This window comes from Protobothrops mucrosquamatus, unplaced genomic scaffold (assembly GCF_001527695.2).
Source record: "Protobothrops mucrosquamatus isolate PMUCROS unplaced genomic scaffold, P.Mucros_1.0 scaffold3181, whole genome shotgun sequence".
NCBI classification, from domain to species: Eukaryota; Metazoa; Chordata; class Lepidosauria; order Squamata; family Viperidae; genus Protobothrops; species Protobothrops mucrosquamatus.
In genome coordinates, this window is record NW_015389179.1 from 107,302 (window position 1) to 126,323 (window position 19,022).

General features: G+C 38.6%; 1 protein-coding gene and 1 pseudogene across 1 annotated transcript in view; both read right to left on the reverse strand.

Annotated features, from left to right (window-relative positions):
- Positions 1–18,997, reverse strand: part of LOC107297208 (origin recognition complex subunit 5) — an 83,690-nt gene extending 64,693 nt beyond the window's left edge. The window contains exons 1-3 of the mRNA XM_015826566.1: positions 18,983–18,997; positions 15,737–15,788; positions 15,350–15,613 (exon numbers count right to left, since the gene is read on the reverse strand). Coding sequence (XP_015682052.1) covers positions 15,350–15,582 — 233 coding nt within the window. The 5' untranslated portion in view covers positions 15,583–15,613; positions 15,737–15,788; positions 18,983–18,997. The remainder of the gene's footprint in view (positions 1–15,349; positions 15,614–15,736; positions 15,789–18,982) is intronic.
- LOC107297205 lies at positions 7,210–14,584 on the reverse strand (annotated as a pseudogene).
- Positions 18,998–19,022: the final 25 nt, after the last annotated feature.

The window sequence follows — 19,022 nt, forward strand, 5'->3', positions numbered from 1 at the left end:
ATTTTCAATCAGGTTACAACCTGTTTTATTAAAAAAAACAAAGCATTACAGCAACATCAGGTGTTCACTTGTAGCTCAATATTTGAGGGGGATGGTCAAGGTACTCAATAAATGCAGGCAGTCCTCAACTTACCCAAACTTTCCATTGCTAAGTGAGACAGTTGTTAAGTGAGTTTTGCCCCATTTGACGACGTTCCTTGCCACAGTTGTTAAATGAATCCCTGCAGTTGTTAAATTAGTAACACCGTTGTTAAGTGAATCTGGCTTCCCCATTGACTTTGCTTGTCAGAAGGTCGCAAAAGAAGACCATATGACCCTGGAGGGGGGGGAACGCTGCAACCGTCGTATATACGAGTCAGTTGCCAAGCGTCTGAATTTTGATCACGTGACCATGGGGAGGCTGCAGTGGTGGTAAATGTGAAAAACGGTCCTAAATCATTTTTTTTCAGTGACGTTGTAACTTTGAACACGCAGTAAATGAACTGTTGTAAGTCGAGAGCTACTTGTATAACATTAGCCAGACTGAGGCAAATCAGAACAGGACCTCACCAAGATTTTCTGACCTCTACACCAGGGTAACGACAATGAAAATCCAGAAAACCAGATTTTTTTTCCCTATATATGTCCAGTATACACAAGGTAAGAGATTACACAGGCTAATAGAAATGCATAGTTTTGTACTATGTACAATTGTATTGTACAAAAAGTAGGCTATAGCACTCCAATTAATGCAACTTTAAATATATATTCAACTACATTCACAAGATAGGTTTACTCACAATTATGTGAGCTACACTGGATTCACATTTCAAAATTTGCAGAACACATTCACCGTAATCCAACAGGCCGATTAGAATGACATCCTAGCCTAAAATATATTACCGCAACTGGGTAGTCTTGTTTAAAAACATATAATTTCTTCAAGAAGAAAACAGATGAAAAATTTAAGGGGAATAAATTCATAATGTGATTTTTTGTTGTTAAACATTAAAGTAAAAAATGTAGTTCTCACTATATATATTGATGGCGGTGATTATTATTTTTATTTTCATGTTTTAATCTTGTTCTGTATATTGCCTAGATTCACTATGATCAAGGCAGCACAGAATTTGTTAAATAAATAAATACTAGGATAAATTCAGCAATTCAGTACTTCCTCTATGCTATTCAATATTGATATTAGCATTATTGTATTATTTGCCTGCCCTATATAAATTGAGAATTCTGTTCTTCTCTGCCATACGCCTTGTTTAATACATATTTAACTGCTTGCATTACACATAAAATACTTTCCTTCCATTTTTCTTGTAGGGACATAGATCACGACAACAAAGATGAAAGGAACATTTGATGCGTATCGAATGTAAGATTACATTAATTTTCTTAACTCTTAATTATGTTACAAGTAGGGCTACTGTCTTGACATTGTATTAAAAATAAGAGTGATCACTTCAGTGATTGCTCATTGTAAATTCTGGATGGTGAAAAGAAGAAAACTATCCTTGTCTTAAAGATAATAATCAAGTCTTATTTTAGATTGATATGTTGTGCAAACGTATAATCTAAAGCTGGTATATACTTCAGTACGCTGCACAAATTCAAAAGCTAAGTTAACCATGGCTAAAACTTCTACAGGAATAGTGGGAGAGAAATTAACATGATAGATTAAGTTAAAACTTAAGCCCATTTTTTCCAATGAAAATTAAGTTCAGCTAACTGGGGGATGGATGGCTTCTTCTGTACTACAGGTAATTCTCAACTTATGACCACAACTGAATCCCAAATTTCTGTCACTTAGCAAAACATTTAAGTCAATTTTGCCCCATTTTAGCACCTTTCTTGGCACAATTGTTAAGTGAATCAGTGCACTTGGTTAAGTTAGTTAACGTGGTTGTTAAATGAATCTGGCTTCCTCCATTGACTTTGCTGGTCAGGTCGCAAAAGGGCATCACGTGACCCCAGGATGGTGCAACCGTCGTAAGTATGAATCAGTTGTCAAGTGTCTGAATTTTGGACACATAACCATGGGGATGCTGTAACGGTCATAAGTGTGAAAAACCAATCCCAACTCAGTTTTTTCAGTGCTGTTGTAACTTTGGTCACTAAATGAACTGTTGTAAGTGGAGGACTGCCTGTATTATTTCATTTGCACACATAGATAGATAAGATAAGATATGATAAGATATTTTAGGTAGATAGAGATATGATAGATATAAGATAGATATTATAGGTAGATATATGATTGATAGATAAGCGAGATAGAGACATGATAGATAGTGATATGATAGATAGATAGATAGATAGATAGATAGATAGATAGATAGATAGATAGATAAGATATTATAGGTAGATAGAGATATGATAGATAGATGATAGATAGATAGATAGATAGATAGATAGATAGATAGATAGATAGATAGATAGATATTATAGGTAGATAGAGATATGATAGATATGATATGATAGATATTAGATAGATATTATAGGTAGATATGATTGATAGATAATATAGAGATAGACATGATAGCGATATGATAGATAGATAGATAGATAGATAGATAGATAGATAGATAGATAGATAGATAGATAGATAGATAGATAGATATATGATAGACGTGATATAGAGATATGACAGAGAGATATTATAGGTAGATATAATAGATAGGTGACAGATAGATAGATAGATAGATAGATAGATAGATAGATAGATAGATAAGATATTATAGGTAGATAGAGATATGATAGCGATATGATATGATAGATATAAGATAGATATTATAGGTAGATATATGATAGATAGGATAGAGATGATAGAGACATGATAGAGAGCGATATGATAGATAGACAGATAAATAAATAGATAGATAGATAGATAGATAGATAGATAGACAGACAGATAGATATAGAGATATGATAGATGTGATATAGAGATGATAGAGAGATATTATAGGTAGATAGATATAATAGATAGATGACAGATAGATAGGTAGCAATATGACAGATAGACAGACATTTTATTGCCTTTTTTTTTTTTTTACTGTAGGCACACTGGCACACATTAAAAATGAAATTTAGTTGCTTGCTCCTAAAGTGTACACATACATAACACACATTGAAACATGCTATATACAACCTATGTATAAACCTACATATTTACATATAAATAGCATATAAATATCAATCACAGTCCATCTTGAATACATAACAAATACCAGCCCCAGGCCCGTAGGCCTTTCTAAGTAAGGGTCGAGGAGGAGGAGGAGGAGGAGGAGGAGGCGGTTAGGGCCTCCCTCCCTCCATCACCCCGAGGTGATCACCCATCACTGCGAGGCCGAGGTAGGAAAACTGAGGCCCCTTTACGACTCGTGGACTTCACCTCCCAGCATCCCTCAGCCAGCCAGGCTGAGCCACAGCGGCTCAAGGGATCCTGGGAGTTGAAGTCCACAGGGGGCGAAGTTGCCATAGTTTCCTCACCGCTACTTGGGAGATGGCCGCGGCCACCTGGGCGGCCAAGCCGACCGCGCGAAGCGACGCGACGCTCCCCGAAAGGCCCCGCCAGGATCGAAAAAGGGGCTGAATTTGCCTCTTCCCGCGACGCCTCAGAAACCTACCGCCGCCGCCATTCCCGCCGCTAAAAGTGCGGGAAAAAGCCAAAGCTTCTCCCTCAGCGCGAGAGCTACGTCATAAAAGAGCGTTGATTGAACCGCTCCGCCGTCACTCAGACAGGCTTCCCAATAGGAGTGCGCGTTGATCTCGGGGGGGTGGGAGGACGGGTAGGGTATAAAAGCTCTCCGCCGGTGCGTTGCCTTGCCATAACCTGCTTTGTTGCTGAGGTTGTTGTTGTGTTATTTTGAAGAAAGGTGGTGCTTATTCTTCTCTCCAAGGGGGAAATAGCACCATTTTCTGCTTTTATATTGGGGAGAGGGCAGCCAGTTTCTGGTTTTACATTGGGGGAGAGGGCAATTGTGACAGAAACGGAGTATTTGCAGTGCCTGGAATTAAAAACATCAAAAGAGGCGAAATTGTTCTGCATTTGTCAACCTGCAAATGTGAATTTTATTCGGATCAGCGCAGGGGAAAAAAAAAAAAAAGATGCTGAGAATTGAGCGAAAGTCTCATCCCCCTAGGAATATCACCCAATAACGTTTTGAGGGTTGTGAATTAAAAAATAATCCATCTTGCTCAGAACAAGGAAATTGAACCAAATAATTTATGGATTAGGAAAGCGATGCAGGATAAACTGGGGTTTTCATGCAGGCATACCTACATAAAAACTTTTTGTGTATCAACAAATTTGTGGATCAATTAATGCATCAAAACAAGCATGTAAGGCAGAATGCAATCTCATTAATTGCCGACACACAAGGCAGCAGTCATATCCATATATTCTCCCGATGATACCTTTAGGTAGATCCCGTTGTGAACAAAATAAAGGTTTTAATTTCAATATTTCCTGTTGCAAAGGTGAAATAGGGAGTAATCCCCTGGAAAAGTAACCCTTGGATTTAAATTCTTTGCCCCATAGCAGAATATTTAGAAGTAAACCTGGTTAGAGTGTGAAGAATTAACACCAGGGCATTATTTTAACAAAATTATCATTACTGCATAGACGTTCTCCGTAGCTTTGCAGGAGAGCTCCAAAGAAAGAAAACCACAATGGTTATTTTTGTACAATCTGCTGACTGAACCAGTGTGTTGTTTTGAAAAAAACTGATTCCATTTTTACATGAATAAAGTAGAATATTGCCAAGAATTCTAGGGAAGTTCTCAACGAAGATGTGAAGCTTGAATTTTTTTGAATATTCCGTGGTGTAATTTCCCATTTCTTCCATTTCACAATTTAATTGGTGGTGTGTTTTCCCCATGCGAGGTTTTTCCTGATCCAGAATAAAGTTGCTGCATAAAGGCAAAGCTATTTATTTGAGGCTTTGCTGAGGGCACTGTATTTTGAAAAACGTCCAGCTATACAAAGAGCGATATTTAAATAAAATGAGAAATCCTTAAATGATATCCTTTGAATAATATTTTAATCTGTGTGGTTTCAATGCTTTAATATTTTAATATTTTATTTGTTTGATAACTTGCAAGCCACCAAGAATTATCACATAAGGGAGATGGGCAGCACAAACATTTAATAAATATATAATAAATATCAAAATGTATCTCGTTTTCTAAGTCCTGTGTCCCTCCATAAAGGTGAAATTTCAAAATAGATAAAGGGAGAAATTAGAGTCAGTAAATCATGTTTAAATAAAATGAAATAACATTGCAAAATAGTTAGCTTATCAATGAGAACAGACAACATTAATTAAAATAAAATGAGGACGCCCATAACCACACGAGACAATCAGAACAAAAGAGAAATGCCTGTCTATTTTCATTTGCAAACAGCTAGTTGTGTACTTAAGTAATTTAAGACCTGAGTGGTTTTAAGAATCTCATTTTAAATGACAGATGGATGTGTTCAAATGTGGAATTATTTCCAACTGCATGACTTTTGTTCTTTACAATCCTGATTTTGGCTGCTAGGTCAACAGACTTCTGCTGGTATAACAGATAGTAGCATGTACTATTTACACTGATGTGTTTCATCAGTCATCTTTGTTGCTCTTCTCTGTACTCATTCTAGAGTCTCCACACCTAGAAGTAAGGAGAAATTTCCTGACAGTTAGCACAATTAACCAGTGGAACAACCTGCCTCCAGAAGCGGTGAATGCTCCAACACTGGACGTTTTTAAGAAGAGACTGGACAGCCATTTGTCTGAAATGGTATAGGGTTTCCTGCCTGAGCAGGGGGTTGGACTAGAAGACCTCCAAGGTCCCTTCCAACTCTATTATTATTATTGATCATTGCACAGTCAGCCAGATGTTCAGACTGGATTTGGCATTTTTGTCTACCTCTCGAGTCCTTCCCAAGGACCTGGGATAGGCAGACGTGGATGTTTGATGGTATTACAGATCTCGTCGCAGGATGGAAGCGGTTCCTAGTAAGGCCGCCTTTTGCAATTGACTAATAGCGAATTTGTCAATGCCGATGATGGTGTTCAAGTGGTGCTCCAGTTGTTTTGGGATTGCACCCAAGGCGCCTATGACTATTGGTACTACCCTTGCTTGCCTTTGCCACAGTCTTTCTATTTCTATGTTTTTGTATTTTGTTATCTTCTCCAGTTATTATTATTATTGTTATTATTATTGTTATTATTATTGGGTGGTTGACGTAGGTCAAGTTCCACTACTCCCGTGCTTTACGTATAATTCCTCAGTTGCAATGGGCATTAACTGGAGGACCCCATTACATATTATCCTATAAATCTCCCGATGGCACAGAAGCTAAACGGATTTGGAAGAAGCAATTTAACCTTGTTGTATCTCTGATGTTGAGTCTGTTTAGATGCCAGAACAGTTTAGCACCCACAATAGATTCCTTAAAATTGGAAGCAAAATGGTTGCTAAGGGAGAGAGAGAGAAAGGAAAGCTGCAAAAATCATCCATTGCTCTATCTTATTTCGATAAGAGTTCTCTTGCACAGTATCCTGTCTGTGGTCTTTTTACTTCCTTTTTCCCCCCCTCACAAGGGGAAAAGGTTTAAACACCTTGAACTGCCTTTATTCGCAGTGGGCTGGACTGAGATCCCTTGTGGGATCATGACTGGCGTAGTTTTGATTGGGTTTTGTTAGGGGTTTTATATTTTAGAGCAGGCTTTTATGTAATATTTACTGTGATTTTTATTATTGCCTGTTCACCGCCCTGAGTCCCGTAAGGGAGATAGGGCGGTATATAAATTTAAATAATAAATAAAATAAATAAATAAATGACTGATGATGTGTTTTAACCCCTTTCTCGGGCTCGACCTGGTCATCTCCTACACCTCCACCCATTACTTCTTCTCCTGCCCTCTGGTCGTTTGGAGGACAAGTCAATCCCTTATCCCCCAGAGGGATAGAATCAAGATCCCGTGAAGTGTTAATACCGCTTTACAAGGCCTCGATAAGGCCACACTTGGAATCCTGCATCCAGTTTTGGTCACCACCGCTTGAACAACTGCATATTTTTCATTAGTAACAAAAATAAACTCTTCTGAACCATATTAAGCAGAGTTTAAAAAGATAGGGAGACTCATAATGATTGGAGGGGGGTGGTGGAAAACCTTTCGTATTTGATAGTTCGAGGTTGTGGTGAAAAAAAAAAATAGAGAAGGAAGAGAAGCCATTACCTTGATATCTCCCGAAGATAAACCGGTTTGCACTGCTTTCTGCAAATGGGATTCAATATTTTTCCACAGTCGGCGTGTGTCGCGTTCATTCGCTGTGCCGGGGAAAGACAATTTAATCAGGGCTGATCTATGTAACAATGGCTGCCAATTTTATTCATGTTTTCTCTGACTCCATGCCTTCTATCTTGGCAGCTCCAGAATTATCTAGCCGACATGGATAAATTGTTTTCACAGTTTAAGGATTCTGGAATCTGAAGTCCCAATACAGGAGGAGACGGCCATGCTGGGGAAGCTTACAGTAACTTTTGAATCTAGGGGTCCCCAACTCCAGGTTGTGGCCCGTTCAGAACTGGGTCACACAAGCAGCGTGCGAGGGAGCGCATGCAGCCCCACTTGCCTGAGCGATGGGCGTGTGCCCTCGCAGCTCCATTTGCATGAGCGCACGCACCTGCCATTCACCCAGGACTCCACTCTCCCTTTCGCTCCCCGTCTGTCCGCCAAGCCGGAAAAGTTGGGGACCGCAGTTTTAGGTCAACAGTTTTTGGAATCAACTTGCCTTCAAGCGGGCTAACTTAAAGAACGTGCTCAAAATCCAGGTCCCGCAGGATTGAAATTTGGTAAACGTTTGGCTGTTTCGGTACTACTGTGATCAGCTAATCACACGATTGTCGTTTCCAACACCCCCCACCAGCTTCCCATAAGAAAATTTCTGGAGTAATTCTTGTCTCCCATTGAACTAGCATATGTGTATCTATTTTTTCCCCCTTTTTGCGACCCTATAATCCCTTTTATTGGGGTGGAGTCGAGGTGACTGAATGGAGCTGAGTGTTTGCTGGTCGGATGCCCTTCCTGACGCCTAGGCGGAGTTGGCAGCAGATATTTCCTCTTCGAGCGCCTGATAGAGAAACATCTGCCTCTGCCTAGGATTGAACTCTCAATCTTCCGAGTGGGAGGCGAGCATCTTCACCTCTAGGCCACTGCACCGCTCAACATACGTGTATCTATGAAAGTAGAATACTCACCCTCTCCTTGGACCACAGGTTCACAATATTTAGAAAAATTAAGGGCAGCCTGTAAGATAAAGAGTGCAAAGTTTATTTAGTATCATTTAGAACTTAAAGATCTGGAGGCCAAAACCTACAAAGAACGGTCTGCAGGACTTGGGTTTGGCTAGTCTAAAGAAAAGAGGAAACAGGGGAGACATGATAGCAGTGATCCAGTATCTGGGGGGCTGCCCCAAGGCAGATGGGGCCAGGTTGTTCACCAGAGCACCAGAGGGAAGGTTGAGAAACAACAGTTGGAAGCTGATCAAGGACAGAAGCAACCTGGAATTAAGGAGAAACTTCCTGACAGTGAGGACAATCAACCAGTGGAACAGCTTGCCACCAGAAATCGTGGGCGCTCCATCACTGGAGGTTTTAAAGAAGAGACCAGACATTCAACTGTCTGAGAAAGTATAGGTCCTCCTGCTGGAGTAGGGGGCTGGACTAGCTTCTATTCCAGTAGTGGCGAACCTATGGCACGGGTGCCAGAGGCGGCACCCAGAGCCCTCTCTGTGGGCACACGCGCCGTCGCCCCAGTCCTAGGCCTTCAGCTGGGTTTTATAAAACCTTTTTGCTTTAGGCCTCCGCCGTGTACAAAAAAAAAAAGGTTCAATCAATCAATCAGTCAATTTCAACTTCTCGCGGGAAAAAAAAAAGATCTTGCAAAGTTGGAATTGATTGACTGAACTTTCTAGTCCCACCCAGTCTGCTGTTACCACCGCAGCCATGCCCACCCAATGGGCCACACCCACCCAATGGGCCACATCCACCCGGCACCCAACGATGCATGTAAGTTTTGGGTTGAAGTTTGGGCACTCGGTCTCTAAAAGGTTCGCCATCACTGTTCTATTCTATTCTATTCTATTCTATTCTATTCTATTCTATTCTATTCTATTCTATTCTATTCTATTCTATTCTATTCCATCTATTCCATTCCATTCCATTCCATCTAAAGTATTCTATTCTATTCTATTCTATTCTATTCTATTCTATTCCATTCCATTCCATTCCATTCCATTCCATTTATATATGCATATATAAATCACAGGCCATTTAGTGGATCTTTAAGTTCTTTTGAGAGTGGGCATCAGCATTTCATTTTTTAATGTATGCCAGTGTGTTCACAGAAGAAGTGACGATAAAGATTATCTTATCTTTTCTTATCTTATCTTATCTTATCTTGAACACCAAAGAGATCCCTCACCAGATGCTGGAGCTCCTTCAAGTCCCTGCAGACTGGATAGAAGACTCCAAGAAGAATATTGATATATGCAGCATAAAAATCAAACGAATACTCTGGAGGATGGTCATGGGACAGAATCTTCTGCAGATGTCCTATTTGAATTAAAAACAAAAGCACGGTTTTCCGTTAAAACTCACAGAGTGACTTACCACATTGCTTTCCATACATGGGGGAACTATGGCCCCTTCATGACTTGTGGACTTCAACTCCCAGAATTCCTGAGCCAGCATGGCTCAGCTTGGAAACCTCTCCCTTTCCCCTCAGCGTGGCTGGCAAAGGAATTCTGGGAGTTTGAAGTCCACGAGTCATAAAAGAGCCAAGGTTGCCTACCCCTGGTCTAGTTCATAGAAATAAGATTTAGACATCACAATTATTCGTCTTTGATAGACACACTAATAAAGTGATGCACAGTACGTTTACTTATTTTGTCCTTACCTATGCTGTAATCTGGAAAATACAAAGGCAGCGGCTCAAGGCATCCTGTGCTTGGACGAAGAAGCTCCCATATAATTTCACTAAGGAGAACCACAGTCACGTTCCTCTCCGTCTGTAAGGGAGCGATGGGATAGGAGAGAGGAAATAAAAATAACCTTGTAGTTATGTGTTTAATCACAGAAGAGTTCGGGTTTGACAAGAAAACAAAAAGCGGAAAGAAATTAATCTGATTCAGCATTTTACTTCAAGCTATTTGCATAGTGAGAAGCCCTGAAATAGCTTAATCAAGCCGCAGCTAACACATTTTAAAAAAAAATTAAAAAAAGGTTTCAGGATTCTGCTTTTCTGCACTATGACGTTTGTGATTCCCAAAGATACGTATCTTAATTATTAGGGAGGATAAATTGATTGCATTTGAAAAATAATAATACTTAAATCATTAAAACTCTGACGGGCTCAAAGCAGCCATGGACTGCAAGGCGATCAAACCGGACAGTCCTAGAGGAGATCAACCCTGACTGCTCTTTAGAAGGCCAGATCCTGAAGCTGAAACTCAAATACTTTGGCCACCTAATGAGAAGGAAGGACTCCCTGGAGAAGAGCCTGATGCTGGGAAAGATGGAGGGCAAGAGAAGAAGGGGACGAGAGAGAATGAGGGGGCTGGAGGGAGTCCTTGAAGCAGGAGGCGTGAGCTTAAAGGGACTCCAGAAGATGGCAGAGGACAGGAAGGCCTGGAGGAACGTTGTCTTTCTCTCTCGCTCTCTCTCTCTTTCCCATTTTTGCAAAATTTATACTGATCTTAAGAGCAACATTTCTTATGGGAAATAAAAGTTGTGAATTAACTAAAAGTTCAAACAAAATTGCTGGCTCGCTCAGCTACTTTGGGTGTTCAGAAAATATCCTGTAAATTTAGCCGCCTAACTTTTCAAACTGTTGATATATCACAAATGGCAACACAAAAGACAAGTTAATAAAATAAACAACAGTAGCTAAACTCAAAGACGCACAATTGATCAAATTTGCTAGCAAAAAAGCTGTTTCACATTCAAATTGTCCTGCTAATTAAAAATTCACAAAAATAATTTTGTAAAATTTATTGTCAGATCACCTAGACCTGCCGCTTTTAATTTTAGAAATATACTCATTAAATCAGTCAGGATATGCCGGAGATTTCATTCTTAAATAATGACATGAGGCTAGTTCCTTTACCAATTCTTGCAGTCTAAGAAAAGCTGGCAGAATATTTCCTTCCAGCTCGCGCAGCTGTTCTGCTTTATCCAAAACCTGTAAGCAAAAAAAAGATGTTTGTTACACAAAAATAATAATTTGAAGGTTCTGTTTCTACTACTCAAAGTATATTTACCAATACAAACTTTCTCTAAAAGTTCCTCAAATTACATTCTCCTAAGAAAAATGTTTTTTTTTTTCTCAAGCGGGCACAATTGGTTAAAAAGGCCAAGTATTTCAGTGAACTTATTTAATCTCCCTAAAAACAACTAAAATAGGTTTTAATCTTTCACTGGGAGCCATCCAGAGTTGGTTGAAAACTGGGCAGCTATATAAATATGTAAATATTTTAAAGAAACTAAATATTAGATTATATTTTGCTTTAAAGAAATAAAGTTAAGGTAGCAAGTAATAATAATAATAATAATAAAGTTGGAAGGGACCTTGGAGGTCATCTAGTCCAACCCCCTGCCCAGGCAGGAAACCCTATACCACTTCAGACAAATGGCTGTCCAGTCTCTTCTTAAAAACTTCCAGTGATGGAGCCTTCACCGCTTCTGGAGGCAGGTTGTTCCACTGGTTGTCAATAAAAAGCTTAATTTTTTTCTAATAGCTACTAAATTCCTATATCTATATTGAAATAGGTTCTATTACTTTTGAAAATATACCAATTGGCTGCTTAATTTTTAAAGGACTGGCTTTCGTAAAAAGATAGGAAAAGAAAACCACATTTTATTTCTGATGAGGCTGAGCTATGCAGAACTTTGGACTCCATTTTCCAAAAATGCCCTTGCTTCATACAAAAAATGTTAGGTTTCCATACACGAAATAAATAAATAAGGATTCCAGAATGTAATCTTTCAATACATTATCTCAGTATAAAATAGATACTTACAACATATATGGTCTGATTCTGCAGATCAGGCGTCAAGGCCGCCTTTTTAAATAAACGCACGAAATCATTGAATGTGTCGCAGGATGCAAACGAAGGATTTCCTTCTTCGATTAAGAGGCCTTGCAACTGTCTCAATATTTCTTCCAGAAGTAATCTGGAAGTAAAACATTCGTCACAATTCACAAACACATGAGGAAGCTGAAAAGAAAGAGAACAAAATACAGGTTTCCTTCTGTTTTATTATTACAAGGCTCTCCACGGCAAACCTAACTTGGGACTGTTTACAAAGTAACAAAACAATAAGAAAACAATTGTCTAAGACTAAAAGATATGCTAACTCACTAATTACAGTTGATTTGTAAAAATCACTAAATAGCTAGAATCAGAAGTGAAGGCTGCATGGTAATGCCATCCCGAGAACACCATAAATAATCATGAATATTGTAGGTCCATGGGTGTAGAAACTTGATGAGTCTACTGGTAAAAAAGTAAACAATAAACACTATTTATTTGGCTTTCCCTTTTTATAAATACAACTCTTCCTTTCTTTATAAGGACAAGGAACTATATATTTTGAGCATAGATGGATGGTAATTCACAATTACCGACACTAGGCTAAAGGCAGCTGCAGAAAATTGTTAATTTGCTGCCCACTGGCCCTACTCACCTTCACCCAAATAGAAATAAACAGAACTTTGGTTTTCTGAATTATTTTTATGCTTTGGCCACACCCTGCCAAAATGTTTCTGGACAACTCCACTTAACGTAATGAATGTTAAGATGTTTCTCTATATCAAATGTGAATCCCTGCTTAAAGGAAGGAACAAAAAATAGCATTTCAGGTTTTTTTCAAAATCCTTTTTTTTTTTAAAGAGAAAACTGATAAAGTAGATCATTCTTACCTCCAAGATTTTTAGAAGGGTCTGCACCACATAAGTCTTTCCACTGGATGTGTGTCCATATATGAAAAGGGCTGGAAAGCTAAAATGTTGGCGCTAGGAAATAATATATACATACATATTTAGGAAGGGTTTTGTTTTTTTTACTTTAAGCATACCCTGTCCTTTGTTTAAATGGTTTTGAGGACTTTGACTCATTTTTTTTTTTTACGTTAGCTGAACAATGATTGATCTTGCTTAAAAAGGCAGCAGCTTCCTTTTATCAGGACAAAAGCATTCCTAACACATCAAATACTAAGGAATAAGGGTCAAAAACATGAATGGCCTGAAGTCAGCATCGAAAACTCCAAAAACCCTACACTACCCACATGGTCAAATTAAGGCAAGGTCAGGGGAAAAACTACTAATTTATTGATTCTAATTCCTTCTGTATAAAATGGATTCTCCAAATGCATGCACCAATCGCTCTTTCTCACCAAATAGACATGAAGCACTCTCACATACAGAAAAAGGCAAATTTCGACTTGCGTGCCTATGTCCTTTGACAGAAACAGCAAAGTGAGAATGAGACAGAGGCAGAAAGAAAGACAGAGACACAGACAGACAGAGACAGAAAGACATACATACAGAGAAAGAGACAGAAAGACAGAGACATACAGAGACACAGATAAAGAGATAGACAGACAGACACAGATAGATAGACAGAGACAGACAGACAGACAGACAGAGAGAAAAAGTGAAAACAAAATTGAATGAGGCAAAAAAAAGGGCCTTGAGAAGGAAGGAAAAAAGGGAAACTTGAAAGTTAACATCACAAATAGTTAAAAGTTGGCAGGCAAGTGGATCTTCCCAAGCCTCATCTTCAAGGTGTCATCTTCAAATGCACCTTTTGAAATCTCTCTATGGAGATTCTCAGTCAGTCATCCAGGTCAAGGTTGTCTCAAGGTGTTTTTCCAAAGGCAACTGGACTTCCTTGATTTTTTCCCCTAACGTTTCCCTTCCCATCCAAGAAAGTCCAGTTGCCTTTTGAAAAACCCCTTTAGAACAGCATTGACTCTGCTTATTCTCACTTCCTGCCCCATTGCTGTGAGCAAACAGGAAGAGAACTCAGTTTGTGCCTCACTCATATGTAATTGTTTTAAATAATACATCTTCAATTTCAATTCCAAGTAACAAGCCCGTTTGTTGTTACTTGGAATTGATGGGAGCAGAAAAATGAAATCTTGTGTAAAGACACAACAGCAGTTCCCGTAAAGAGCAAGACAAGAGATGTATGGCAGCACCCCACCAAATACTCGTAACAATCCTAAAAAAAAAATAAATCATAACAATCACCCTTATTTTACAAGAGCTTCCTGGAAAGTGAAAAGCTTAAACTGATGTTTCTCGCCCCAATAAATAATACGCTGCCAGAGGTGAGGAGTTGAAAGCATCTTAAAAACGACCCTTCCTTTATAACACGAAACATGATGCCTCAAAGTCAAAAAAACAAGAGCCAGCATCTTATCAGAAAAAGATATATATATATATATAAAGGGGCACCTCTCCAAATATTGACAATAAGGTGGATGCTTGAGCTTCTCGACAGGGTATCATCGGAAGGTCAACTTCGTTAAAACGAAGCCCCATGAGACCCACAAAGTTTCGACTGTAAAATCGAAGACAAAGACACCGTCGAAGTTCTTACTTCCTTCCGGACTTTTTACTTTGCCATCATTCTAAAGGGTCCTCTTGATATTGGCTATGTACTAAGTGACAATATTTTCAATCAGGTTACAACCTGTTTTATTAAAAACAACAAAGCATCACCGACACATTAGGTGTTCACTTGTAGCTCAATATTTGAGGGGGATGGTCAAGGTCAAGGTTCTTTATAAACACAGGCAGTCCCCAACTTACCACAACTAAACCCAAAATTCCCATTGCTAAGTGAGACAGTCATTGAGTTTTACCCCATTTGACGACGTTCCTTGCCACAGTTGTTAAATGAATCCCTGCAGTTGTTAAATTAGTCACGCTGTTGTTAAGTGAATCTGGCTTCCCCATTGACTTTGCTTGTCAGAAGGTCGCAAAAGGAGATCATGTGACCCCGGGGAGAGGGGTAGACGCTGCAACCATCATATATACGAGTCAGTTGCCAAGCGTCTGAATTTTGATCACGTGACCCTGGGGATGCTGCAGTGGTGGTAAATGTGAAAAACGGTCCTAAATCATTTTTTTTCAGTGACATTGTAACTTTGAACACTCAGTAGATGAACTGTTGTAAGTCCAGGGCTACTTGTATAACATTAGCCAGACAGGACCTCACCAAGGTTTTCTGACCTCTACACCAGGGTAACGACAATGAAAATCCAGAAAACCAGATTTTCCCCCTATATTATTAACTAGCTGTACCTGGCCACGCGTTGCTGTGGAGCTGCAGAACGCGATCGCCGTGCTCGCAATCGTGCATCCTCAAGTCTGGCTGCACGTCGCTCTGCTGTTTCCTCGGCACGTGTTTGAGCCATTCTTTGTCTGTTTCGCTTGTTCGCTGATGCCCGTTGTTCTTCAGTTTGATTTGCAATTACTCGTCGCACTGCTTCCGCTCCGCGAGTACGACGACCTAAGTTTGATCTTTTGCGAGGCATTATTTGGATGAACTAAAGCAGATCGATTGCACTGAAAAAGAAGAAAGTTATAACAAAAACATATAAAATTGCAAAACATTAAAAAAGGGGAAAAACACGAACTAAAAAACAAAGAAAAAACAAAAAATAAAAATAAAAAATACTAACGAAATACCTCAATTCAAACGCAGATCAATCGACACAGCTCAATTCCACCGCCAAGTGCACTGAAAAATAAGAAAAACAGGTAAAAAAAAAAAACGAAATGAAAAACAATGAAAAAAGAAAAAAATAAACTATACTCACGAAATGAACGCTATGGTAAACGACACAGCTCAATTCCAATGCAATGTCGCACGAAATAATGAAATCAAAATGAAAATAAATCGAAATCTATGAAAATTCAGTTTAACAATGCAATCGGAAACATTGAAATGGAATCGTAAAATTTGGAAATCGTAAATGGATCGTAAATTGGAAACACTGAAATGGAATCGTAAAATCGTAGCGTGTGTTGCTTTTACGTCCAACAGATGGCGCTGTTTTTCAAAAAAAGCATGTTTTTACCTGTCACAGGTGTGACATCTATATAATAGTAGGTATATAAAAACACGCGCGTATTCGAATGCAACGCTGTGTCAAAATTTCAAAGGAATCGGTGAAGAACTTTCGGAGATTTAAGATTTTGAACAAACGAACATTTACATTTTTATATAGATAGATATAGATTATATATCCAGTATACACAAAGTAAGTAATCTAACAGGCTAATAGAAATGCATAGTTTTTTGTACAACTGTATTGTACAAAAAGGACAAGTAGGCTATAGTACTGCAATTAATGCAACTTTAAATATATATTCGACAAGGCTACATTCACAAGATAGGTTTACTCACAATTATGTGAGCTACACTGGATTCACATTTCAAAATTTGCAGAACACATTCACCGTAATCCAACAGGCCGATTAGAATGACATCCTAGCCTAAAATATATTACTGCAACTGGGTAGTCTTGTTTAAAAACATATAATTTCTTCAAGAAGAAAACAGATGAAAAATGTAAGGGGAAAAAATTCTTAATGTGATTTTTTGTTGTTAAACATTAAAGTAAAAAATGTAGTTTTCACTATATATATATTGATGGCAGTGTTTATTAATGTACTGAAGATAATACAGTAAAACCGTATTTTTATTTTCATGTTTTAATCCTGTTCTGTATATTGCCTAGATTCACTATGATCAAGGCAGCACAGAATCGTTAAATAAATAAATACTAGGATAAATTCAGCAATTCAGTACTTCCTCTATGCTATTCAATATTGATATTAGCATTATTGTATTATTTGCCTGCCCTGTATAAATTGAGAATTCTATTCTTCTCTGCCATACGCCTTGTTTAATACATATTTAATTGCTTGCATTACACATAAGATACTTTCCTTCCATTTTTCTTGTAGGGACATAGATCACCACAACAAAGATGAAAGGAACATTTGATGCGTATTGAATGTAAGATTACATTAATTTTCTTAACTCTTAATTATGTTACAAGTAGGGCTACCGTCTTGACATTGTATTAAAAATAAGAGGGATCACTTCAGTGACTGCTCATTGTAAATTCTGGATGGTGAAAAGAAGAAAACTATCCTTGTCTTAAAGATAATAATCAAGTCTTATTTTAGACTGATATGTTGTGCAAACCTATAATCTAAAGCTGGTATATACTTCAGTGCGCTGCACAAATTCAAAAGCTAAGTTAACCATGGCTAAAACTTCTACAGGAATAGTGGGAGAGAAATTAACATGATAGATTAAGTTAAAACTTAAGCCCATTTTTTCCAATGAAAATTAAGTTCAGCTAACTGGGGGATGGATGTCTCCTTCTGTACTACAGGTAATCCTCAACTTACGACCACAACTGAGCCCCAAATTTCTGTCACTAAGCAAAACATTTAAGTCAATTTTGCCCCATTTTAAGACCTTTCTTGCCCGTTGTTAAGTGAATCACTGCAGTTGTTAAGTTAGTTAACGCGGTTGTTAAATGAATCTGGCTTCGTCCATTGACTTTGCTGGTCAGAAGGTCGCAAAAGGGCATCACGTGACCCCAGGATGCTACAACCGTCGTAAGTATGAATCAGTTGTCAAGTGTCTGAATTTTGGACACATGTCCATGGGGATGCTGTAACGGTCATAAGTGTGAAAAACCAATCCCAACTCAGTTTTTTCAGTGCCGTTGTAACTTCGGTCACTAAATGAACTGTTGGAGGACTGCCTGTAATCTGACAGATCTAGAGACACCCAAGCTGGAGAAGCTAAAACTTACACCCGACCTTTCGTTTGCACACATAGATAGATAAGATAAGATATTATAGGTAGATAGAGATATGATATGATAGATATAAGATATATATTATAGGTAGATATATGATTGATAGATAAGAGAGATGATAGAGACATGATAGATAGCGATATGATAGATAGATAGATAGATAGATAGATAGATAGATAGATAGATAGATAGATAGATAGATAGATAGATAGATAAGATATTATAGGTAGATAGAGATATGATAGATGATATGATAGATATAAGATAGATACTATAGTAGATATATGATTGATAGATGATAATATAGAGATGATAGAGACATGATAGCAGTATGATAGATAGAGATATTAGACGTGATATAGAGATATGATAGAGAGATATTATAGGTAGATATAATAGATAGATGACAGAAAGATAGATAGATAGATAGATAGATAGATAGATAGATAGATAGATAGATAGATAGATAGATAGATAGATAGATAGATAGATAGATAGATAGACGTGATATAGAGATGATAAAGAGATATTATAGGTAGATAGATATAATAGATAGATGACAGATAGGTAGGTAGGTAGGTAGCTATATGACAGATAGATGGACAGACTTTTATTGTCTTTTTTTTTTTACTGTGGGCACACTGGCACACATTAAAAATGAAATTTAGTTGCTTGCTCTCAAAGTGTACACATACATAACACACATTTAAACATGCTATATACAACATATGTATAAACCTACACCCTTACATATAAATAGCATATAAACATTAATCACAGTCCATCTTGAATACATAACAAATACCCCCCCCCAGGCCCGTAGGCCTTTCTAAGGAAGGGTCGAGGAGGAGGAGGAGGAGGGAGGCGGTTAGGGCAGCCCCAGGCCAGGCCTCCCTCCCTCCCTCACCCCGAGAGATTTGGAGGATGGAGGCAGAAAGGCTGCGAGGCCGAGGTAGGAAAACTGAGGGCCCTTTACGACTCGTGGACTTCACCTCCCAGCATCCCTCAGCCAGCCAGGCTGAGCCACAGCGGCTCAAGGGATCCTGGGAGTTGAAGTCCACAGGGGGCGAAGTTGCCATAGTTTCCTCACCGCTACTTGGGAGATGGCCACGGCCACCTGGGCGGCCAAG